At 38.6% G+C, this 23,003-nt stretch overlaps 1 protein-coding gene across 1 annotated transcript; it reads left to right on the forward strand.

Moving 5' to 3' along the window:
* Positions 1 to 1,726: 1,726 nt before the first annotated feature.
* LOC127160754 (tripartite motif-containing protein 16-like protein) lies at positions 1,727 to 10,708 on the forward strand. The gene is made up of 4 exons (XM_051103405.1): positions 1,727 to 1,929; positions 9,608 to 9,764; positions 9,901 to 9,948; positions 10,191 to 10,708. The coding sequence occupies exons 1-4, from the start codon at positions 1,762 to 1,764 to the stop codon at positions 10,706 to 10,708; spliced, it is 891 nt and encodes a 296-aa protein (XP_050959362.1). The 5' UTR covers positions 1,727 to 1,761.
* The last annotated feature ends 12,295 nt before the right edge of the window (positions 10,709 to 23,003 follow it).

Consider the following 23,003-nt stretch of genomic DNA (forward strand, 5'->3'; position numbering starts at 1 on the left):
AACAACTAAGCAACACACAAGTTTACAATACTGGTGAGGAACAGATAGGAAGTAATGACAGGATGCAGAATTAGACACTGATTAATGTAATGCACCCCAATACTGCTAAACCAATAACAGGTGCTATTTTATTCTGCATTTAAATTCAGTGGGCAAGAATCTACCTTTTAACTGACAAAGAAAAGAATGGCAAATTTGCTAAAAGGCATTTGCCAAAAGAAACGCTGATCAGGAAGGGCTAAGGTTGTTGACTGAACAGGGGAAGAAACTGCTTCTAAAGCAGTGATGACAGCTGTGTTTACCTCAGACAGGCCTTTTGAGGTGGGCGTAGCAGTGGGAGTAACTTGATGTTTTAATGAATTTATGTTTAAATAATGTTTGTAGGCTCTTTAGTAACGTTACTTCACAGTAAATAAACATTTTGATTAATGGAAGAGGATAAACTAAAACATTGTTTTGTAGGTTTTAAAATTTATTATGTTATAAAAGGGAATATACTGTATAGGGAAGTGTCAGGCTTTACATTCTTGTAGGAGTGGTCAGCTTTATCACCACTCCTAACCACCTGAGCTCTACCTGCATCAAACAGTATCAGCAATTACAGTTATGCCATAAAATATGCCTTATCTTATCTCAGACGAGTAACCTAATAACAACAACAACAACAACAACAAGATTTTTTTTGGAAAACAATATTATATACTTATACTACAATGGAATACTTAAGCATTTTGTCTGCATTTTTGTTTTATTTTGTTTTAGATTAGAATTGTATTAATGAATGGTTTCATTTATTGGTTATAAATGGATTTATAATGGCTGGTACAGCAGTTGAGGATGCTGCAGTTACTCTACTACGTATGTGCCCTATATGCAAACTGCAAAGGGTCAAGAGCTTGCTCGATTTGTTTTACAATCTCTTGCTTCACAAGCTTTTCAAAAGATTCCATTAAAAGAGAATGGTACAAATACTGCCTTTACATATCCTACTGGACTTTACATATACACCAGGACTTAAAGTATGTTTGTTACACATTTTGGGAGACACATCAAGTGAATAGGGAAAGAAATGATATATCAGTATTCCTATAAAATATTAGGTGTTATTATGAAAATCTTGCCAATTATTACTCCCATTATTACATTATTATTTTTTTCCATTACATTTTGAAGGAAAATGATGTTGAGAAACATGTTGATACAAAGTTTGGTATAAAAATATTAATTGATTGGTGATTCTTTTTTTTTTTATCCCACTGTTGTTGCTTTTTATTAAAACGGAGTCCTGGACATAGCATAACATATGAATAAAATGTCTATTTTTTCCCCCAATTTTCTTATGCTCTAAACAATGTAAATACACAAACAAATACAAAAACTTTTTTTTTTTTTATCTTGTAGTCAAGAGGAGTTTATAGGTTTATATTTGAGTTTAGTATGTGTGTGTTTGAGAAAACATTAGTGGGGAATATGGGAACTATAAATTTGGAGTTTTCAGTCTTGCAGTACAAGTGTAGTAATTAGAATGCAGTACTACTGCAGTTTTTAAGCGCGTTGTCCTGCTTCTCTGTAACTTCTTTGATGTCTGTCTAAGACTGACATCTAGTGAACATTTTATTATCTGTAACCTTTAGACTTGCAGGCAAACCCATTTTGCACACGTCACTCAAACAGAAAGAGGAAACAAGAATGTTGTGAGTTCAGAGAAAGAGAAACTGCAGTTGATGTATTCATGTATTTGTCCAAAGTATTCAGAGAAAAATGGCAGAAGCCACTGAACGACTGCAGGAGATGATCTGCCAAAAGCATGACAAGATCCTTGAGGTTTTCTGTCGCACTGACCAGAAATCTATTTGTGTGCTGTGTATGATGGATGACCATAAAAGCCATGACACAGTATCAGCTGCAGCACAGAGGACAGAGAAACAGGTATGAACGTAAGGGGATAGTTCACCCAAATATAATATATATATATAGAGATACATAGAATAATGCTAGTGGTTGGAGCAATTTGCCTATGTGACCCGACTAAACTATTGCTGCAGTTGATTAGAAAAATGCTTCTGCTCCTTTTCTCATGGAGTTTCACACACAAAACATAAAATTGTCATAATTCACAATGTGTATATAATGCAACAACAAAAAATTAACAGTGAAATGAAAAATAAAATACAATTGTTAATAAGACAGAACCAAAGGGAGATGGCAAAAGACCACTAAAGCTGCTGCCTTGCCTTGATGCATAAGCTACTATATGGATCCTTTCAGAAATACTAAACCACGACCCTTACGTACTGTGTAACATGCCTCTCTAGCCAACATCAATTATAAAACATTCACAGGACATTACTTTTGATGATTTTGTGAATACACTGAAATGTGTTAATGCAAAAATAAGATGGGATAGCGATCACTGAGACACAGTTGGCAGTACTGTATGGACTCTTTATGAATGAACAGTATAGAAGACGTGGCTGTTTGACCAATCAATTAAAAGGTTTTTTTTATGCCGCCCACATGCATGAATGAAATGTTAAAGCCATAAACTGATTTGTAAACTACAAACAAAATAAAGAGATGTCTAGCCAAAATCTCATTTTGTTAAACAAAATGAAAAAAAAAAAAAAAAAAAAAAAAAAAAAAGAGCCATCTTTCCATTTCTTAAGTTCTTTTGCCACATTGAATGGAGTAACTGGATAATCAGATGATGCATGGACCTAAACACTGCTGCTGTCACAAAAGTTTAAGAATGCAGCAGAAAATATGACTATGCAAATGAATCAGCTAAATTTTATTATTTATATAGTTTCACAAAGAGCAAAGAGCTCAAAATGAAAACATGTAAGTTTAGTAGTCACTTTAAAGTTTATATATATATATATATATATATATATATATATATATATATTTTTAAAGCTTATCTGTATGTATATATTTAAATTCATTTAAATAAGTTTCAAATTAATTGGCAATTCATATAATAAAAATAAAAATAATTATTATTATAATTACATAAATATATTATTTGATTTATAAATATTATAATTAATATAAACAAAGTAGTAACTGAAAAGTCAGGCAGTTTTGTCTCTAAAATTCTTTGACTGTAAACTGTTTTAGTTGTAAACTGTTTTGTTGAAGGAAGAGATATTGGATAGTGGCTTTATTGCATCACATATGTCACTTTGCTCACAGCTGATTGGTCCAGTTTGGGTTTGCGATCTCGGATCCAGAATAAAAAGGGTAGTTGTGTAGTTCAAGTTACCATAGTGACAAAACTCATGAGTTGCTCAAATTAAATGTGAAATTAAGTGGGTAAAAAGTTAAACTGGTTTTGTGCAACAGGTCGGTAACATTTTAGAGTACTGTTCCATCATTAATGAATAACTACACAGAAACAAATGACTAATGCACCATTAACATTCTAACAGTCGCTGCATCGTCCCAGCGACAATTATTCCGGCATACAGTCCTGCCCCATTCCGTGAAACATGTCCCACCCTGACGAACTCTAGTTATTTGCCTCCAACAAAGAACTTTCCCGTTCCTTTGAATCTCCTTTGGGTCGCCAAACCGACCCCGACTTCTCCTAACCCCGGTGAGTATCATGGTCATCCCTCTCAGCATTCTCCTCCAAACTCGCCAAGGTGCTGCCATATACCATGACCCTCCCTGCCTCCAGCGTCTCAACTGCTTCACGCACTCCAGCTCATCAGGATCATCTTCCATCCCTGTTATAACAAAGTGGACAGTTAACAGTTTATGGTGCGCACTTGCAGCCGCAAATATCCATTTCTCCCGAAGGCAAAGCTTAGTTGTACAAGCTTTACCTGTGTTCACAATCTGGACAGACTCATTCCCCTGCTCCTCCTGCTCACCCTCAAGAGGCCTCCAGTTGCCCATCTAAGAGAGCTAGGCATGCCTCCCTCAGTCAGGAGGCTGCATCAACCTCCAGCTCTCCCAGCGTCTCCATTTCAGCCGATGTACCAGCGGTGACCCTGGATGTGCGCCAGGCCCCCAGCTACGGCCCGTGTCAGGACTTCCACTCCAGCATCCGCACCTCCAGGCAGCCAGCTTAGAGATGTTGTGGACCAGGGGAATCCAACTGTTTAATTAAAACAAAGCATCGCAAAGGCCCCAGGTGGGTGTCGACGTGATGTGATTTCTGCCCAGTGCTCTGAATGTCAAAGTGAAGAAATTCAATAAAGCGTGGATAAACAACGGGAGTAACTATGACTCTCTTAAGGAGAATAAGAAGATTGGATGGAGAATAAGAAGATTGGATAGAAAATAAGAAGATTGGACACTATGCTGTGGAGAGAAGCCTCTACAACATGGGTGGAACCCATTATCCCTACATCTACATCCTTCATAAAGCCTGATCTGATCATGGACAGAGAGACATCAATTGTGATGGATGTGTCTATTGCCGCAGAATCCAGGATGGAGAAGTCCTGGAGGATTCTCAGTCCAGAAGTATGAAATGACCCGCCATGCAGCAGTGATGAAAACCTGGAATAACCTCACCATTAGCATCTTTTAAGTCGCCTCAAGAATAGTAAAAACAACACCTCCACAGCATTTGAAATTCTTGATAACATACTGTAAATAGCCAAATGCCTTGTTACGTAATTAGTGATGTGCATGAATGGGTTAAACGAGATTCCCACTGTCCCTACATGCTATCCAGTGAAACCACAGCCAAGGGAACGGACTTGGCAGAATCGGCAGGGAAAAAAAGACCCTGTTGAGCTTGAAGAAACATGAGGTTATGTAGAATAAGTGGGAGGCCTCGTCTCGAATAGGGTGCCAACGGTGAAATACCACTATTCTTATCATTTCCTCACTTACCTAGTGAAGCAGGGAGCTGGGCCCCCAGCGGGGCTCACACATCTGGACTCCAAGGCCAGTGCCAGGTGGGGAGCTTGACTGGGGTGGTACACCAATTAAATGGTATCGGAGGTGTTCTAAGGCGAGCTCAGGGAGGACAGAAACCTCCCGTGGAGCAGAAGAGCGAAAGCTTTCTTGAACTTGATTATCAGTATGAACACGTATCGTGAAAGCGAGCCTCACGATCCTTGTGGCTTTTTGGGTTTTAAGTCAGAAAAGTTACCACAGGGATAACTGGCTTGTGGCAGTCAAGTGTTCATAGTGATGTTGCTTTTTGATCCTTCGATGTCAGCTCTTCCTATTATTGTGAAGAAGAATACACCAAGCGTTGGATTGTTCACCCACTAATTGGGAACGTGAGCTGGGTTTTACACCATTGTGAGACAGGTTAGTTTTATCCTGATCATAACTCGTTGCAACAGTAATCCTGCTCCATACGAGAGGAACCGCATGTTCAGACATTGAGGAAGATTTTAACAACCATAAAATAATGGAATCATGTACCAATTATTTTACCATTATAAATATAAAGGAATCATTCATGTATAAATTGGTTCACCTTATAGTTCTATTTTAATTTTAACTGTGCTGCGCAAGCATGTTTCTTGTTGTTTTAGATGCCCACTAAGCATGGTAATAACTTGTACATGAGGGGACAGTGTTGACATTACATGAAACAGTATATGGTGAATATATGATGGGGCCTCTTTGGCCATGGAACATAAAATTGAGGCCATATGTCCGCTTCTCACAGACAAAAAAGGTAAACAATGACCATATGTATGGAATGTATAGAACACGCCTTGAGGAAAAGAACTGTATAAAAGGATTTGCAAAGAGAGACTCAACAGATTGCTCTGCAGAGTTTTCTTGGCCTTATTGACTCTGATAATAAAGTCCATCTTTTGGCATCTAAACCCGAGACTCAAGGGTATGTCTTCAACTGGGGAAGAGGGAAACCACAAAAAACATTTGGTATGTGCTTGGCTGAGGAGCCAACAGTGCGAAGCTACCATCTGTGGGACTATGACTGAACACCTCCACGTCAAAATCATGCCTGGAAGCGACGATACTGTAATGCCAAACCTGTCACAGTCGTGGTGTGTGGGGAAAGAGGAGGAGGAGCGAGGAGATTCAGAACATGTACATTTATTAAAGCAATCCACACAACTAGCAGGAACGGACAGGAAGAGCAGGGAATCCAAATATAAACAGACTTAGAATTCAACGGAGAAATGGGGGGGAGCTCAGGGAGCCACGGCGGAGCATACAATCCATAGTGCTGTGGAGGATCAGGGAGCCACGACCGAGCACACAGTCTATGTGGCCATGGCAGATCAGGGAGCTCGGGAAGCCACAGCCGAGCACAGAGTTCATACGGCCATGGCTGATCAGGGATCATTTTTCCCAAAATTTTCTTGGGGGAACTTAGGGCATAGTCAGTCCAGGAGAGCACAGGAAGGCCAGGCTTAGTAGGCGTTGACACAGGAGAGTGCTCAGGAAGCGCAGGCACAGGAGGGCGCTCGGGAGGCGCCGGCTCTGGAGGGGGCTCTGGACGGGGCTCTGAAGGAGGCTCAGGCTCTGGAGGGCGCTCTGGAAGAAGTTCAAGCTCTGGAGGGCGCTCTGGAGGAAGCTCGAGCTCTGGAGAGTGCGCTGGAGGAAGCTCGGGCTCAGGAGGGCACGCTGGAGGTAGCTCCGGCTCTGGAGGGTGCTCTGGAGGAAGCTCCGGCTCTGTGGGCACTCTGGAGGAATGGACGGGATCAGTGGAAGCTTGGGAGAGCTGGACAGGACCAGCGGAGAAGGAGAGCTGGACGGAACCAGCGGAGACACAAGAAATAATAACCCACATACATCCTTATTGTCCTTAATATTAATTTGGCCTGCCATACCAGCAGCCGATAATCCAGAGCGCAGGGGTGTGGCTGGAGTCCGTGAGCTGGCCGAGGGCAGAGTCCCAGAGCTGGTCGTGGGCAGAGTCCGAGAGCTGGCCGCGGGCTCTGGGCTGAGGATGAGGGAGGAGCTATGGAGAATGGGGGTGAGCGAGGGAGGACCGGAGGGAGCGAGCTCGTTGGAGCAGCACGTGGAGGACGCTGGCTGGTGGTGAGCTGGAGCAGCCACGTGTTTACAAATGGGGGGGGGAAAGATTAGAATCTTCCACATCGACAAAGAAATTGGAATGACAAAGAGCAAGGACATGGTTGATAAATTCCGCAACCGGTTTGCGACAATTGTCAGGAGTTATGGAACAGAACAGTTTGTCATCGTTTAGCCCCATTTGAAAACACGCGTTGATCATGGCGTCGCTCCAACTCACCTGCTGAACAACGCTCAGGAATTCCTCCACGTAGTGCTCCAACGGCCTCTCCGCCTGCTGGATATTCATCAAGAAATCCTCAGCCCAGAGCATTTTGTTGGGTCGGATATTCTGTCACAGTTGTGGTGTGTGGGGAATGAGGAGGAGGAGCGAGGAGATCCAGAACATGTACATTTAATAAAGCAATCCACACAACGAGCAGGAACGGACAGGAACAGCAGGGAATCCAAATATAAACAGACTTAGAATTCAACTGAGAAAACAACAACAGACCGAGCATGACATTAATGATTGAAAACGGAACAGGAACACCAAATAAGGGCATACACAGGGAAAAAAAAACACACAAAACAGGCCACAGGGGTGTGACACAACCCTTTGATCGGCCTGGGATAGCTGGCTACTTTTCTATCTCCCATTGCACAAAAAGACTGCCATCAGTCTCTGGACTGCGGTGCCTTTTTTATTACCCTCAAAGATACTGCCACATCCCTTCACTTGCAGAATTCGTGGTAGCATCTGGAAAATATGCCGACGTAATATCTCAGTCTTCCCAAACAGATGTAAAGATATGCACGATTACCCATATATAGATGCTCTCTCACTGTCTTTTGGCAGCAGCAACTTTTACACCTACTATAATGTATTTACTGCCAAATGTGCATCAAGAGTGGCACAGTGAAATAAATGCTCTCTCAACCATCAATCTCATTCTTGCTCTCTCATCTTACAAAATTCCCCAAATCCTCAGTCCCAACCTACCTCAGAACCTGTCAAATCCACCTCATACTTGCCACAGTCCGGGTACGATCGCTCCATCCCTGTAAATGAAAAAGGAAGCTTTTCATTTATTTCAAATTTTCAAGTCTGTAATTTCAGTTAATTTTGTTGTTTCAGGCAAAGATGTAATTTCTTGCATGTTTGTAATTTTTGCGGTGGTGCTTACATTCTCCCCGTCTGCACTGTGTACAAATCTTCTCCTGCCAATGTCTCACTCTTAACTCTTGAACTAAAAAAATTCACCCTGACAAGCAATTCACACACTATCTGCTCTCCAGCTTAAAACAAGGCTTCAATCCAGGCTTAGAAAGCCTTCCAGACGCAACATTTGTTTGTAATAATTTAAAATCTGCCTTGTCCGAACCGGACATCATAGATTCTCTCCTCGCAAAGGAAGTAATAAACCTCGATTTCTGGCATCTCTTCGGGGTTTGGTGGCGTGACAATACTATTTTGTCGTCCGCTTGACTTTTGGTTGTAAAAGCAGTCCAAAGATTTTTAACACACTTTCCAAAGCCCTATGCTGGATTCTTGCCAATAATTACATCATCCCTTGTGGGCCTTAAAAGCAGTGCATCGACATATAGTGCAGTTACGCCTTGGGTGTCACAAAATCGAATCCTGCCTCGTGGACCTTTCCCAATCCCACCCCCCTCACTTTCTCCTACTCACTTCCTGTCTCATCTCCACTGTCCTGTCTGCAAAAAAATGGAAAAATTTAGGCCGATTGTCCTCGAACGCCTTCCATTTGTACATCAGATCAGACCTGTCAAATTTGGCAAGCACATCAATTTCTTATCCAGTAATCCAGGCACCATGCACATGTTCTACTTTAATCAATAAATTCCACCCCCTCTCTCCATTTTGCAGAATTAGCCCTATGTCATCCCTATTCACCCGTCTTTTAGCTCTCATCACGTCACCAAGCTCAACATTTCCCAAGCAAAGAATTCCCTTTACCCATGTGTCAGTCTCACAGCCTGTACAGCCACCAGGACTGTCAACCACCCAACCCCAAGACTGCCGCTGCTGCAGCAGTGACCTTCTCTTCTTTAAACTCTTAAACAGCAGTGAATTCTTCCTCCTCTATGTAAAGTAGCCTTTCCACTGCTGCAGCAGTGACTCTTCCACCCTTCAATCTTCTATTTGCAGCTAATCATTCAGCAGTGATTTGTCCTACCACCCTTTAAAGCAAGCTTTAAACCTTTGTATACAAGCAGCAGTTACTGCACCGTCCCAACGACAATTCCTACGGCATCCCTCCGCCTCCTCATCTCCTCCATTTTCTCTTTCTCCTTTCTTTTTTGCCTTCCTAACAGCATAAAATCATAGAGGGAGGGGGGGGGGTCTTACTTTGAGCTTGAGCTGAGCCTTGGGTTCGAGCCTCCTTCGAGGACAACAAGACAAGTTTGTTCACCATTATCTAGGACTGGATGGGCAGACGAACTCTTGAATTTAAAAATTACATTATTACATAAAAGAAAATTAAGATGGAGCCTTTTTTTTAAGAATTGTGTGCAAAAATAATTTTTCAGATTTTTCAAAAGTTGCACAAATCTTTTAGTATTGTAGGTTACTGGGTGAAATGTGGAGTTGATGAGTTTTTATTTCTGTTTTCTTTAGAGTTTCAGGTCTCTCTCATTACTTCCTGCATCTACAGACGTACCCGATTCCTTCAGTACTGCCTTCTCTTTTGATGGCCTGAGGGAATCTGTCTGTCAGCTGGGAGACAAACTGGAGGATTTCAGCAAAGAGGAGGTCAAGAAGATCTCTGACAGAGGTAAAGTCTTGGAGATTCGTCTGGACATCTGGAAATGAGTTCCTCTTATATTATGTAGTATTAAAATCATAGGAATGGATGCAGGGAGTGTTCTCATAATATGAGAATTACAGTGTTCATGTTTGTTGATTTCTAGTCACATTCACCAACATTGTCCCCTGGACGAGGAATGACTTCCTACAATGTAAGTCACTAAGAAAACAAGAATAAAAACTCATTGCGTTCATGTTCTTCCAATAGAAGGTTAATGAAACATGATAAAAGTTATTATTATTAATCATGTAAATAATGATTTGCACAGGATATGTGGTAAGCTGTACTAAGTTACTGCTGATACACTGAACACAGACCGTGTACTTATCAGCTACATTGAAAGATCAGGCAGATTCATAATTCCTGATACTTAATATGTTTTATCTCCATCAGATTCACACCAGCTCACTCTGGATCTGAACACAGTTAATGAAAGCCTCCATCTGTCTGTGAAAAACAGAGTGATTACTTACACCGAAATAGAGCAGTCGTATCCTGATCATCCAGACAGATTTGATTACTGGGAGCAGGTGTTGTGTAGAGAGAGTGTGTGTGGACGCTGTTACTGGGAGATTGAGTGGAGTGGTGTTGTGTTTGTATCAGTGTCATATAAGAGCATCGAGAGGAAGGAACCGGATGATTCGTGTTTGTTTGGAGGTAATGGTCAGTCCTGGAGTTTATTCTGCTCTTCCTCCAGATGGTCGTTCTATCACAACAGAATAGAAAATAGTCTTGCTGTGGTGCCCACATGTTGTAAAATAGGAGTGTATGTGGATCACAGTACAGGAACTCTCTCCTTCTACAGTGTTTCCGACACAATGAGCCTCATCCACACAATCCAGGCCACATTCACTCAGCCTCTCTATCCTGGGTTTAGAGTTTGTTATGGATCATCTGTGAAACTGTGTTGATGTACTGGTAAAAAAAAAAAAAAAAATTATATATATATATATATATATATCTGTCTGTGTCTTATTATAGTTTCTCCTCTTGCTCTTTCCACTCCATTAAACACCCTCCACTCCAATAATATCCTTTCCTTCTTCTCGCCTCTTTTTCTAATATCGTACTTTATCTTTTCCTACCTGTTCCAGTCTTCTTCTTCCCCTCTGTCATTACACTCCTTTCTCTACCCACTCCACAACATTTTAGACGTACACATCTTTCTTTATCCCTCCCTCATTTTTTTTTTTTTTTTTTGCTCTTTGTATATTTTCCTCTTAGTTAAAGCAATTGTAATAAATGTGTAAACAATTACAAAAGTTGTTTTCTGTGTTGTGTTTTATTAAATGAGCAATTAGTTTGGGGCCAACTGAAAATATACCATATGTGTATTTGATGATATGACAAGTTGCAGAATTTTGTTTGTTGTGTTTGAACAAAAGGTACATAAATGTTTGTGACTTCTATAAAACTAGAAGTTTTTTTTCCTGGTATTTCAATGTATTGATTGGTTGTATTAACTATTATGAAAACATTTGACAGTTTTGTGCACAGTGTTTTAAGATAATTATTCAGATGATTTGCAATTTATATGAAATTAATGAAAACTTGTTTAAAACTAAAATCTGTTTTGAACAACTACAAAGTGTTCAGTTCACAATAGTTTTTAACGTAAAATCTAAGGAATACATAGGCGATTTGCAGAGATTACAACCACTGTACTAAGACAACACCAAACACAGGGAACACTGCTTAAAAAAACAAGAACTAACGAGGATAATTAACAGAACAGGTGAACGTATTCAGTAACTGTGGAAACTAATGAACAAACCTAAGTAAGGCTAACCGAAACATGACAAGGAATTAAATTGAATCCAAAATAGAACAGCCCGTGACAGTATTAAATTGCAGTTGTCTTTACAAGTGAAATATTTAGATACATTTAAATAGGCAAATGTAAATTACATTCATTTAATTTCATTATACATGTTTGTAACAAGTTATCCTAATATCAGAGAACCACATGCAATTTATGTTGGTACATGTGTAGTAGGTTACAGGATAGTATACTGTGTGTTTCCTCAAGATCCACATTTGTACCCTACTTGTTGGGTGGGGGACTAACCAGTTTACAGATTAACTTTAATGTGCATGTCACAAATATCCTGTTGTAGCCACGTCAAGCTTTTTTTCAAGTGTGTTGGTTTCACTTAAGTGTTTGTTTAGAGAGGGACAAGAGCCAATCATGATTTTGTCAAATATGAATAAAATAAAGAAATAATACAATGTAAAAAAAAATAATATTTTCACATTTTATTTGTATTATCTTATTATTTTAATGGATAGAATAAATATATTTTAGGCTAAATTAATTTCAATTTAAGCCCCATATTCTTGCGACTCATGATTCTACACACGTCGTAAAAGAGAGGACTTTCTTTTTGTTATTTTCCCGCTTTACCAAGTTAACTAAATAATGGATATTTGTTGTTTTTTTTTTAGTAAACCCGCCAATACAAATATGTGGTAAGAGTCACTGCTGGCTGAATTGGATGGGAGTTTTCCACATTCAGTTGTGATTTAGTCCTCTATTAAAGGGGTCATTGGATGCTAAGTTCACTTTTACATGTTGTCTGAACATTAATGTGTGTTGGCAGTGTATGTACAAATCTACCCTATAATGATAAAAATCCATGCAGTAGTTTTTAATTAGATACTGACATGAGCGTCTTATTCATGATCCAGCTTCACTTATAGCAGAAGTGAGTATAAGGTTTTTTTTTTTATGAATCTTTGCAATCGCCTTTCCTAATAATGTGCTAGTTAGCAAGTTTAGCAGCCAAATGCGGCTAAAGTAAACAGGTTCGTCTCTCCACAGAGAGAAGAGAGGGGCGGGGCGAGCAGAGCTCATTTGCATTTAAAGCAGCCTCAACTAGAATGAGATGATTTCTGCAGAGCTGATTTTGGCAAGGTAAAAAGGGTGTTGTTTTACACAACCACTGAGAATTTTTAACCAAAGTATATTATAGACTTTTCATTAAGACCCTAAAGAATCATATCAACTTGTGGAAAATGGGCATCCGATGATCCCTTTAAGCATGTAACCAAGTCTTGGATCTTTTGAAATGTGTAATCACATTGCCGATCACTCTTGAGAAACTTAAAGGTGCAATACTGAAGGACAAATTTCTGACTACTGCAGCTTGCACTCACGCTTCCTGTTGGTTCGACAACATTACAAACAAGTTTCTCAGTTATAAGGAGAATAAGAAACTGGCTGACGCATGACAATCTCAAATCTTTCTATACTGCACACAGAGAATATTTTTTCCTTAAAGGGGTCATCAGATGCCCATTTTCCACAAGTTGATATGATTCTTTAGGGTCTTAATAAAAAGTCTCTAATATACTTTGATTAAAAATTCTCAATGGTTTTGTAAAACAACACCCTTTTTACCTTGTCAAAATGAGCTCAGCAAAAATCATCTCATTCTAAGGGGTTGTTCCTTTAAATGCAAATGAGCTCTGCTCAACCCGCCCCTCTCTTCTCTCTGTGAAAGGACGATATTGTTTACATTAGCCGCATGTAGCCGCGTTTAGCCGCTAAACTTCCTAACTACCACGTTATAAGGAAAGGCGATCGCAAAGATTCATAAAAAAAACCCTTATACTCACTTGTGCTGTAAGTGAAGCTGGATCATGAATGATTCGCGCGCACATAGACGGATATATGTAGATCGGGAGGGTGCATTCCCTTCACAAACAAACGTAATCTACTGCATCTTCAGCGGCTCAGATGTGGGAGTAAATGACGACCACTATGTTCATTATTACATCCAGCAACACAACACCTCAATCGCTCAATCAGAGATATTCTTGTATAACTTACATCCCTGCTCCAGCATCGAAACAAAGAGGACGGACTGTGACGGCTGATTCAAGGTAAATCGCTCATGTCAATCAACTATTGTGGGAGCGGCCTCTGCAGGTGTGAGAACGGCTCGATTTGAAAAAGGGGATATTATTTTTACAGATTAATTAAAAACCGCTGCATGGATTTTTATCATTATAGGGTAGATTTGTACATACACTGCCAACACACATTAATGTTCAAACAACATGAAAAAGTCAACTTAGCATCTGATTACCCCTTTAAAAAATGTATCAGAAGAGATAATTAAAGAAAGATATAATCTATGCTATTTGGAAAAGAGGCGACTTTTCTGCATTAGATAATGTTATATATACAGCAGTCATTGCTAATTCTAAATGTATTTTAATGTAGAACATATGTTACATAAATATATGAAATTTGGAACATATAAAATATTCCCAGTAAAACACTTTGTTACTAAGTGAAATGTCGATCCAAGAAGCTTGGTGTACTGATGGATGTGATCTACTGCATCTTTGCTTTGATCATCATAATTATCCGAATATATTCATATTATCTAGATGTAGTATTTGATAAAAATATTTTTCTCAGCTTTTGGCCTAAAATGTTTTTTTTTTTTTTTTGTTTTGTTGTGTTTTCTATTTTTAGAAAACGTATCTACATTCAAGTGTTAATGAAAAGAAGGCTTGAAGCTAGATTTTTTTTTTTTTTAAATGATTGCTTAAAAGTAGAGATTCTGTCTCTGATGATAATTACGCTCAATTTACAGGTAAAATAACTAACTTTAAGCTTTGCTAACTAAACAATAAAAAAATAATAATAATCTTAGAACAATCATAATAATCTTACACAATCTGCACTTGCATAGTATTTTATTCTGACAATAAGGTCAATATGTTTTTTGTTTTTTTGGCTAGGAATAAGATTGTAAGTCTTGACTAGATTAGTTTTTTTGCAGTGTACTGACCATGGGCCTATCCCATGAAGCCAGTTTAGCTGGCTAGCCAGGTAAGTTTAAGATTAAACCCTACCTGGGTTTTAGGTAGGTTAGTTTTAGGCTGTTTAGCCGTTATTGGACAATACTGAGCATTATTCCTTGATTTCTTGCCTTGTGACTTTGGACTGTTTATTTGTTTTTGTGATTGTTTGCTGCCTGCCTTGACCATTGCCTGTTTTTGGATTACGTTTTGTCACTCTTTGGATACTGTTGCTTGCTGGTGTTGGACCCTGCCTGTTTTGACCACTGTTTCAATAAAGCTAGCACTTGGATCTACGCTCTTGTCCATTACACATTTGATATGATTTTATTTTCAGTGAGATTAATCATTAACACCTATGACAATGATCTACTGTACATTACATCTTCAGATGACTTGTGATCATACTTAGATACCAGATGGCCTTAGTGCGTGACTCATGAATTTACATGTTCATAATGTTCTATTTGCTTCATGATCACCTCTGTGTGGGAGACTGTGTGAATGTGTGCTGGATTTAACAGGGACATTGTTTTTTTTTCCTCTACAGCAGAATATTCAGTCAGCCATGTTTAAAACTTTTAAAAACTACTAATGCATTGCACACCATACCCAGTGCCACATGCTTGGAGGAGGTGGCCTTTCCCAGTTTCCAAATTTCACACTTATTTCTGTTTGCTGCAAACAAGTGTTTTTGTTGAAAGGCTCACAAAAATAATAAAAGTTTATGGTTAACCACTGACCACTTTGAATTATATTTTTAATTGATCTACTGCAAAAATGTTTGAGTATTGTGGGAGCAGCCTCTGTCGGTGTGTAGCCACAACAGGCATCTGTAAATGGTAATTTTTAATCTATCACCATCCAGCAACTACATTTAAATTAATTCACCATTTAATGAAAAATATCTTTAATAAATCATTAATATCTTGTTGCATGCAAAAGAACAAATATTGTATGATCAATGTATGGAAAATAGCTGTTCAGCATGCCATTTGTACAGTGCATATATAAAATCATCATACCCTGTGAAAACCTTTACCTTTTGTCACATTACACCCCAAAAAATAAAATAAATTAAGTTGAACTTTTTTGCACCACATGTACACATTATAACCCTCATCATTAAAGTAAAAATATCATAAAAAAATCTGGAGTATTATTAAAAATTATTCCATGAAATGCTTGGTTTTGTATATCGATCAGCCCCTTAGAGTATAGCATTATAAACTTGCTCAGCTGTAAGCAATCAGCTTCCAGATTACACACCAGGCTAATGGCCCCACCTGACATCAATAGTAGAGGAGTTGATTACTTCAGAATAAAACAAGCTGTTTCTTGAAAATTCCACTGTTAGTAATACATGGCTCAGCAAAGAATTCACCATGGTTTGAAAAGTGCTTTCAAAATACCTCTGGGATAAAGTTGTAGAAAGGCACAAGTTAGAAGAAGGCTACAAAAGCATTTTAAAGGCTTTAACTATCCCTCTGAGTACTGTTCAGTAGATGACACATGGCACCACCAGCACATTGCCTAGATTAGGGCATCCGTCCAAAGTGGATGACACAGCAAGGAGGACATTGATAAGAGAAGCTACCAGGAGGCCAAAGGCAACATACAAGGCTTTATGGCTGGGTCTGGTCAGCCTGTGCATGTGACAACTACCTACCAAGCTTTACACAAAGCTGGCTTGTATGGCAGGGTTGCACAAAAGAAGCCTTTCCTAAAAAAAAGTGTCACCATTAGACATTTAGAAGAATCTGATACCTTCTGGAAAAAGGTGCTATGGTCTGATGAAACCAAAATTGACCTTTTTTCGGACTGAACTCCAAGTGTTATGTTTGGCAAAAAGCAAACACTGCACACCACCCAAAACACACCATAACTACTGTGAAGCATGGTGGCAGCATTATGTTGTGGGGGTGTTTTCTCTTCAGCTGTGACTGGGCGATTGGTCCGAATTGAAAGGGAAAAATACATGCTGCCAAATACTTCCAAATTCTTGAGAAAAATCTGCGTCCCTTTGCTAGACAGCTGAAGATGGGCAGGTCATTCACCTTTCAACACAACAATGACCCTAAACATACTGCCAAAACAACAATGAAATGGCTTAATGATAAAAAGTCCTTGAGCGGCCAAGTCAGAGCCCTGATTTAAATCTAATTGAAAATCTGTGGATGGAGCTGTGATGGATTTGACTGAACTTGAGCAATTGTAATTCTGCAAGGAAGAATGGGCAAATATTCCCCAATCAAGGTGTGCAAAGCTAGTAGACATGTCCAAAAAGACTGATGGGTGTAATTAAAGCAAAATGTTGACTTTTCCAACCCTGTTATTCTGTTTTTGTTTGTTTTTTGTTTGTTTGTTTGTTTGTTTGTTTGTTAATTTGCAGAATTGTTGTGTGTGGTGGTGTTGTGTTTTTTGTTTTTTTTGTTTTTTCCCCTTTCATTGGTTTGATTTTGTTATAAGACCAAAATTGTAAATAAAGCTGGAAAAGTTATTTGGAATGACGTTTGATTTTCAGGCTGTATGACAAATAAAGCAACTATTTCAAAGGGGTATGATTTTCTATAGCAGCTGTGGAGTCAGGTTTCTGAGATCTCAAAACATGCAGTGCAGTCAGGGCTGGATTGGTAATCTGGCATACCGGGTATTTTCCTGGTGGGCCGACACGCTTTTACTGTAACTTTTTGTATTTATAATGCAGCGCCAGTATACCTGTTACTGGGAGTGGAGTTTGTGCTTTACATCACATTAGAAACAAGTTTTATTTTAAACTTTGTGTTATCTTTGACGAAATGAGTGCATTCACTGTTTTGTCTAATAAGAGAGAGAGAGAGAGAGAGAGAGAAAGAAAGAAAGAAAGAAAGAAAGAAAGAAAGAGATATAGTGTTTATCAAGGATTCATATCAGAGAGTAAACTTGTGGGAGAAACAGAGTCATGACGAGAGACACAGGCGCATTGCTCCGATTAGAGAGATAGGATGGTGGGTGAAGGATGATACCCTGAAGAAAATTTTGGGGTCATCCAGAAAGCCTCAAGACTGTTTGTACATTGATGTGATGTCCACACCAGCAGCCATACAGGAACAGAAGAAAATGAGAAATAAATTAAATTAACACATACAGTATAGTAACAGCATAGTTTCTGCAAGTCTTCATTTTCATGCATTATGCAACTTCATTTTATATACAATAGAACTGAATTGTATTTATTTTTTATTCCCTGAAAGAGGTTCAGTGGTGGTCATCAAAATGACCATTTTGGGCATCTATGTGGTAAAGCGCAAATTTGTAGATGAGACAGATGGTCCTAAATATGTCTACATGAAGTGCTCCAGAGAGGTGCTAAAAATGAACTGTTTACTTAAAGGGCATTTTTTTTTTTTTTTTTTAAGTTTCTAAATTCTTGATTTCTCATGTTAAGTTTAATTTAATTGGAAATCTCATGTTTACAACAGGAGGATTTATTACTTAGAATTCTGTTTATAGAAAGTGATCTAACTCATAAGCTGGTGTTTTACATCATCTTTCCTTGACTAGCAACTGAGCAACACTGTCTTTTCTGCAATGTCAGTGTTTTAACTGATTTATTTTTTTTATCCCCTCTTTATTTGGAATATTATTATTATTATTTTTTTTTTTGTAATTCATGTCTCTTTTGTTGAAGAAGCCAAGGCCCAGGACAGTCAGCTAGCCAGCCTCCTTGTGCCGGTGGTGTGATTCTGTCCATGAGTGATGTGTATGCACACTTGACCTTTTGTGTGCGTGTTTGTGCATAATGCAATCTGTGCACTGGTTAAGATTTCATAATAAATAACCTTTTAGCATTTTAAAAGTTACTGCTTGATTACTGTATTGAATAACACTTTTGTACTTTGGTATCTATATCTTTGGCACTCCTTTTTTAAAACAAATGAACATGGGTACTTTTAGTGGGTGATTAGGTAATAATTAAGTATTGACATTTCGTTGTTTAAAGGAGGGAAAGGGCGTGACGTGTGGCCAAGTATGGTGTCCCATACTTGGAATTTGTGATCTGCATTTTACCTGTGTAAGTGCACACACAGCAGTGAGTAGTGAACAAACACATACACTGTGAACACACACCCAGAGAAGTGGGCAGCCATTTTTGCTGTGGCAACCGCGGAGCAGTTGGGGGTTTGGTGCCTTGTTCAGGGGTCTCACCTCAGTCGTGATATTGAAGGTGGAAGAGAGCACTGTACATTCATTCCCCCCCACCTACAATTGAACTCAAACTCACAACCTTTGGGTTACAAGTCCAACTGTCTAACCATTAGGCCAAGACTGCCCTGTTAAATGTGACTTTAACAGGGTGGTGTTGTTGGCTACATTCTTTTTAAATCTTGTCCTGTTTTTCCACCATCTGAAGGCCATGTAAATTTCTGCAGGAACTTGATGTGATCCTTTGTGTGTGAAAGCTGGTTAAACCGCTGGTGTTGTATGAATTACTATTGACTTTCAAAGTGTGTACAGATTTTTAGAGTATCGTCTTTTTTGTTCCTCAGAAAAAATAAAAATAAAAATTGGAATGACATGAGGGTGAGAATGATCATTTTTGGGTGACATAACCCATGAAGTCCATACCTGTTTCTCTGTTCTCTGTGCTGCAGCTGATACTGTCATAGTTTTCATGTTCATCCATCATACACAGCACACAAATACATTTCTGGTCAGTGCAACAGAAAAACCTCAAGGATCTTATGTTTCTGCCTGATGGTCAACGCAAAGAAATGTGCAGTTGGGGCCCAGCAACCTACATAAATGCGTCTATGTTCATGCGAATCCTTTGTGATGCAGCTTCACCTACAGCAAAAGTGAGTATAAGGGTTTTTATGCATCTTTGCAAATGGCCTTTCTTAATATGCCAGTTAGCAAGTTTAGCAGCTAAACGCGGCTAAATACTGCTAAAGTAAACAGACCGGCTCTTCACCCAAATGAAACTTAAGTCTTAGCACTGAATCCGGAGTGCTTACAAATGAAAACAGACTACCAGGTGATGGATTTATATACTGGAAACTTCTGAGTATGTGTAAAACTTCATATTAGCAAGCTTCAGCGTTTGAGCCGCTAAACAGATGTGTCACTTACAAGATCATCTGCGAAGCCCAGTCGTCTCAGACTAAGGTAATGCGTTACAATAAACTTCAGTTAAGGTTAGGTAATGCATTAACTAACATTTAACTATGAGAAATACATTGGTTATAGTATTCATCTTTGTTAAGGTTAGTTAATAAAAACACAACTTTTTGTTAGCTCAGGTACAAATGTTAACAGATAGCTTTTTTTAATTTTAATAATGTATTAGTAAATGTTAAAATTTAAAATGAATGTTAATCAGTGTTTTAGAAGTGTTATGCATTGAATATTTGTGCTGTATTTTCTATTGGCAATTTGATATGCATTTTTTTTCTACACCTTGCCCACCTGGTTTTATGTAGGCCCACCCACTTAAACATTTCTGGCCTGGCCCCTGCTTTGCGGCAGCCCTCTCTTACAGCCATATCACCACATGAGGGCACTAGAGTGCTAGCAGGAAGTGGGTGAGAAAGGCTCACCTTGTTTTTTGTTTAATTTGTGAGGAAAATTGGTGGTTGGTGGTTGTTGTTGTTGTTGTTGTTGTTGTTGTTGTTGTTAAAGTTTATTCACTTCCCAGCAGCAGTTTGCTGTCTGTGGAGTAATTTTCTTTCTTTTTTGGAAAAATGGATGGATTACAAGGTAAAGAAATGGACATTGCAGGAGAAAGACAAGGGCCAATGGACAAAGAAATGGATAAAAGACAATGAGATGGACAAGGATGAATGCATTGTAACAAGAGGATTTATTCAAAAAACAGTGATTGTTGACATGGCAGATCAGAGAGATGCAAGAGCAGGGGACTATCAATAAAGCTTTGATAAAGACAAGGGATTATCAAAGCAGTGAAAGAAAGATTGTATGAGGAAAGATTCTAGCATTCAGGCCAAGGCAAGGAAAAGAATATGAAATCACATTGATAAACAGGGAGATGTGCGATGAATTGGATGAAGGACTGATGATAAAAGGACAACTGTGCGAGATTCAGCAACCGAAAACAAGGGAGTGTGTGGTTTCTTTTATACATTTGCCAGCCTATATTGAGGACAAAATTGGAGTGTAACACCTCCTTCGGACATCACATGAAGAATGTACCCGGTGTCCCTGCCATACAGCACAAAGTATGAAACTGAGGAGGGAGCAGAGTATTTCAGGATCATGCATGAATGTGCATGAATCCTGGACATATAGTGCTTTAATGTGATGAGCAGGGACATTTTGCAAGAGACTGTGGTGCAATTAAGTGCCCGGATTGCAGAAAGGTGTTTCTTTGCTCAACACATGTCTGCAAAGGCTAATGTTTTTCATGTGTTTGAAGAGTTAAAAAAAAAAAAAGAAGAAAGAAAGAAAGAAATAGAAATTATAACTTGTAAGTTGATGAAAGTGTATTATACGATGCACTTGGTACAGCCATTCTAATAACAGACAAAACGCAGATCTCCGTTATCCGTTGGTTAAAAACATTGTTAAATCCTTTTGAGCTTGATTTTTCATAAAATGTTAAGCGCAAGTGTCTGATACGGCTATAATAACTCTGACAATGCAGTGTTTAGTTACTGGGGGAAAAATAAATAAATAAAAATAAAATACAAGTAAATAAAACCTTTTTCCCTTTCTATCCCCTTAGGCCACTGCCATATTCTATGGTTTTGTAAAACGCCGCCGCTGTGTAGTGAGAAAACGGACAAATAACATCATATTCTGCTTTTATTTCAGTTCATTCAAGTCAACCCATTCAGGAGTTTTGTGCTAACCCAGATAACTTTCATTTGCACGAGAGGATAAAATGACACGTGTCAGTAACAGCAGTTTGCAAATTACTAAATTATGATATTTGCTCAGGTGGATGCTGGGGGTCTTATCTTTCGACTGCAACATGTATATCCATTTTGTTAATTAACATTACACATAGTGTGCATCTAATTGGAATTAAGCCAGTCGTCATGGTAGCCAAAGCTCACATAGTCCTAGGCCACTATTGTTAGGCCGGTCAGGCGTGGTAGGCAAGGCTCACATAGTCATAGGCCACTAGTGTTAAATCGGTCTGCGTGGTAGCCCAGGCACACATAGACAGTAATGTAGGTGGTTCACATGGCTCTTCAGAGCAGCAGCAGTATGTCTTGGTGATAGATCTGCTTTGTCTCCTTGTCTTTTCATCTTCGTGTGTGGACACATGCAAGTTGCAAATAATAATGATGGGGGATTTTAACACAATTTTTAGTAAGCATAAAATAGCGGAAAGGATGTTTTTTAAACAGATATGGGTAGAAAAGCATCGATAGAAGAAAATAATTGAAAGACTGACTGTGTGGAGTTTTCAAGAAGATGAATAGTGGGGCAATTTGTGTGCAAATCCAGGATAGACTTTGTTTTAGGCATGAGGAATGTAGAATTTTATAGAGAAGATTAAGTATGAAGATAACAGTTTTAGTGACCACAAGTTTTTATTTTTCAAAGCGGATTTTAGTAATGTAAAGCGAGAGCCGGGAATTTGGTTTTTAAATAAGATTTTTTTTTTTGGTTCATCTTAGGTCAGACAGAAAGCAATAATAACAAATATAGCATACAACCATACACTAAATCAGGTGCTTTTTGTCTGACCTAAGATGGGGAAAAAAAAAAAAAAATCAGGCAATTATGGTCATTCAAAAAAAAAAAAAATAAAGAAACAAGAAAATAAAGAGACAAAAAAAAAAAGAAAGGAAGAAAAAAACAGTAAATACATAAATAAAAAATATTTCAGAAAAGGGCTCCAGACTCTCAAAAAATTTTCAAAATCAGGGAATATTTTGTTTAATTTAGTTCAAGACCAGTGGACTCTGTGCACCAACTTAAACTGAATGAGGGTGTGTGTGTAGCATTTATAGATGATGAATGTAAACGGTCAAGGATTAGATCCCAAATATTTTCCTCAAATGTCAGATTCAATTCCTCCTCCCAAAGCGCCTTCAATGGGCACATTAAGGGGGACTGTTTTGTGTTAATTATAGTGTATGTATGTGTATATGTGTGTGTGTGTGTGTGTGTGTGTGTGTGTGTGTGTGTGTGTGTGTGTATATGTATATGTGTGTATATATGTATGTGTATATATATAATATAATATTAGTGTGTGTGTGTGTGTATATATTAGTGTATATATAGTATATATTTTAGAAATGACCCCTTTCAAAGATGTATGCAGGTCTAATATATCAAGTATGTTTTTAGTTGGCAAAAATGTTGGAAAACTGCTTACGAATAAAGTTCAGAATCTGAAAGTATCTAAATAAATGGGAGCTGGGTAAATTAAATTTA

This window comes from Labeo rohita, unplaced genomic scaffold, assembly GCF_022985175.1.
Source record: "Labeo rohita strain BAU-BD-2019 unplaced genomic scaffold, IGBB_LRoh.1.0 scaffold_45, whole genome shotgun sequence".
Lineage (NCBI taxonomy): Eukaryota > Metazoa > Chordata > Actinopteri > Cypriniformes > Cyprinidae > Labeo > Labeo rohita.

Bases quoted from the DNA above. Each gene is read 5' to 3' on its own strand.
- LOC127160754 (XM_051103405.1), top strand. From the start codon at position 1,762: ATGGCAGAAGCCACTGAACGACTGCAGGAGATGATCTGCCAAAAGCAT. The intron at 1,930-9,607 runs GTATGAACGTAA...TGTTTTCTTTAG, and splicing joins CACAGAGGACAGAGAAACAG to AGTTTCAGGTCTCTCTCATT. The intron at 9,949-10,190 runs GTAAGTCACTAA...TATCTCCATCAG, and splicing joins GAGGAATGACTTCCTACAAT to ATTCACACCAGCTCACTCTG.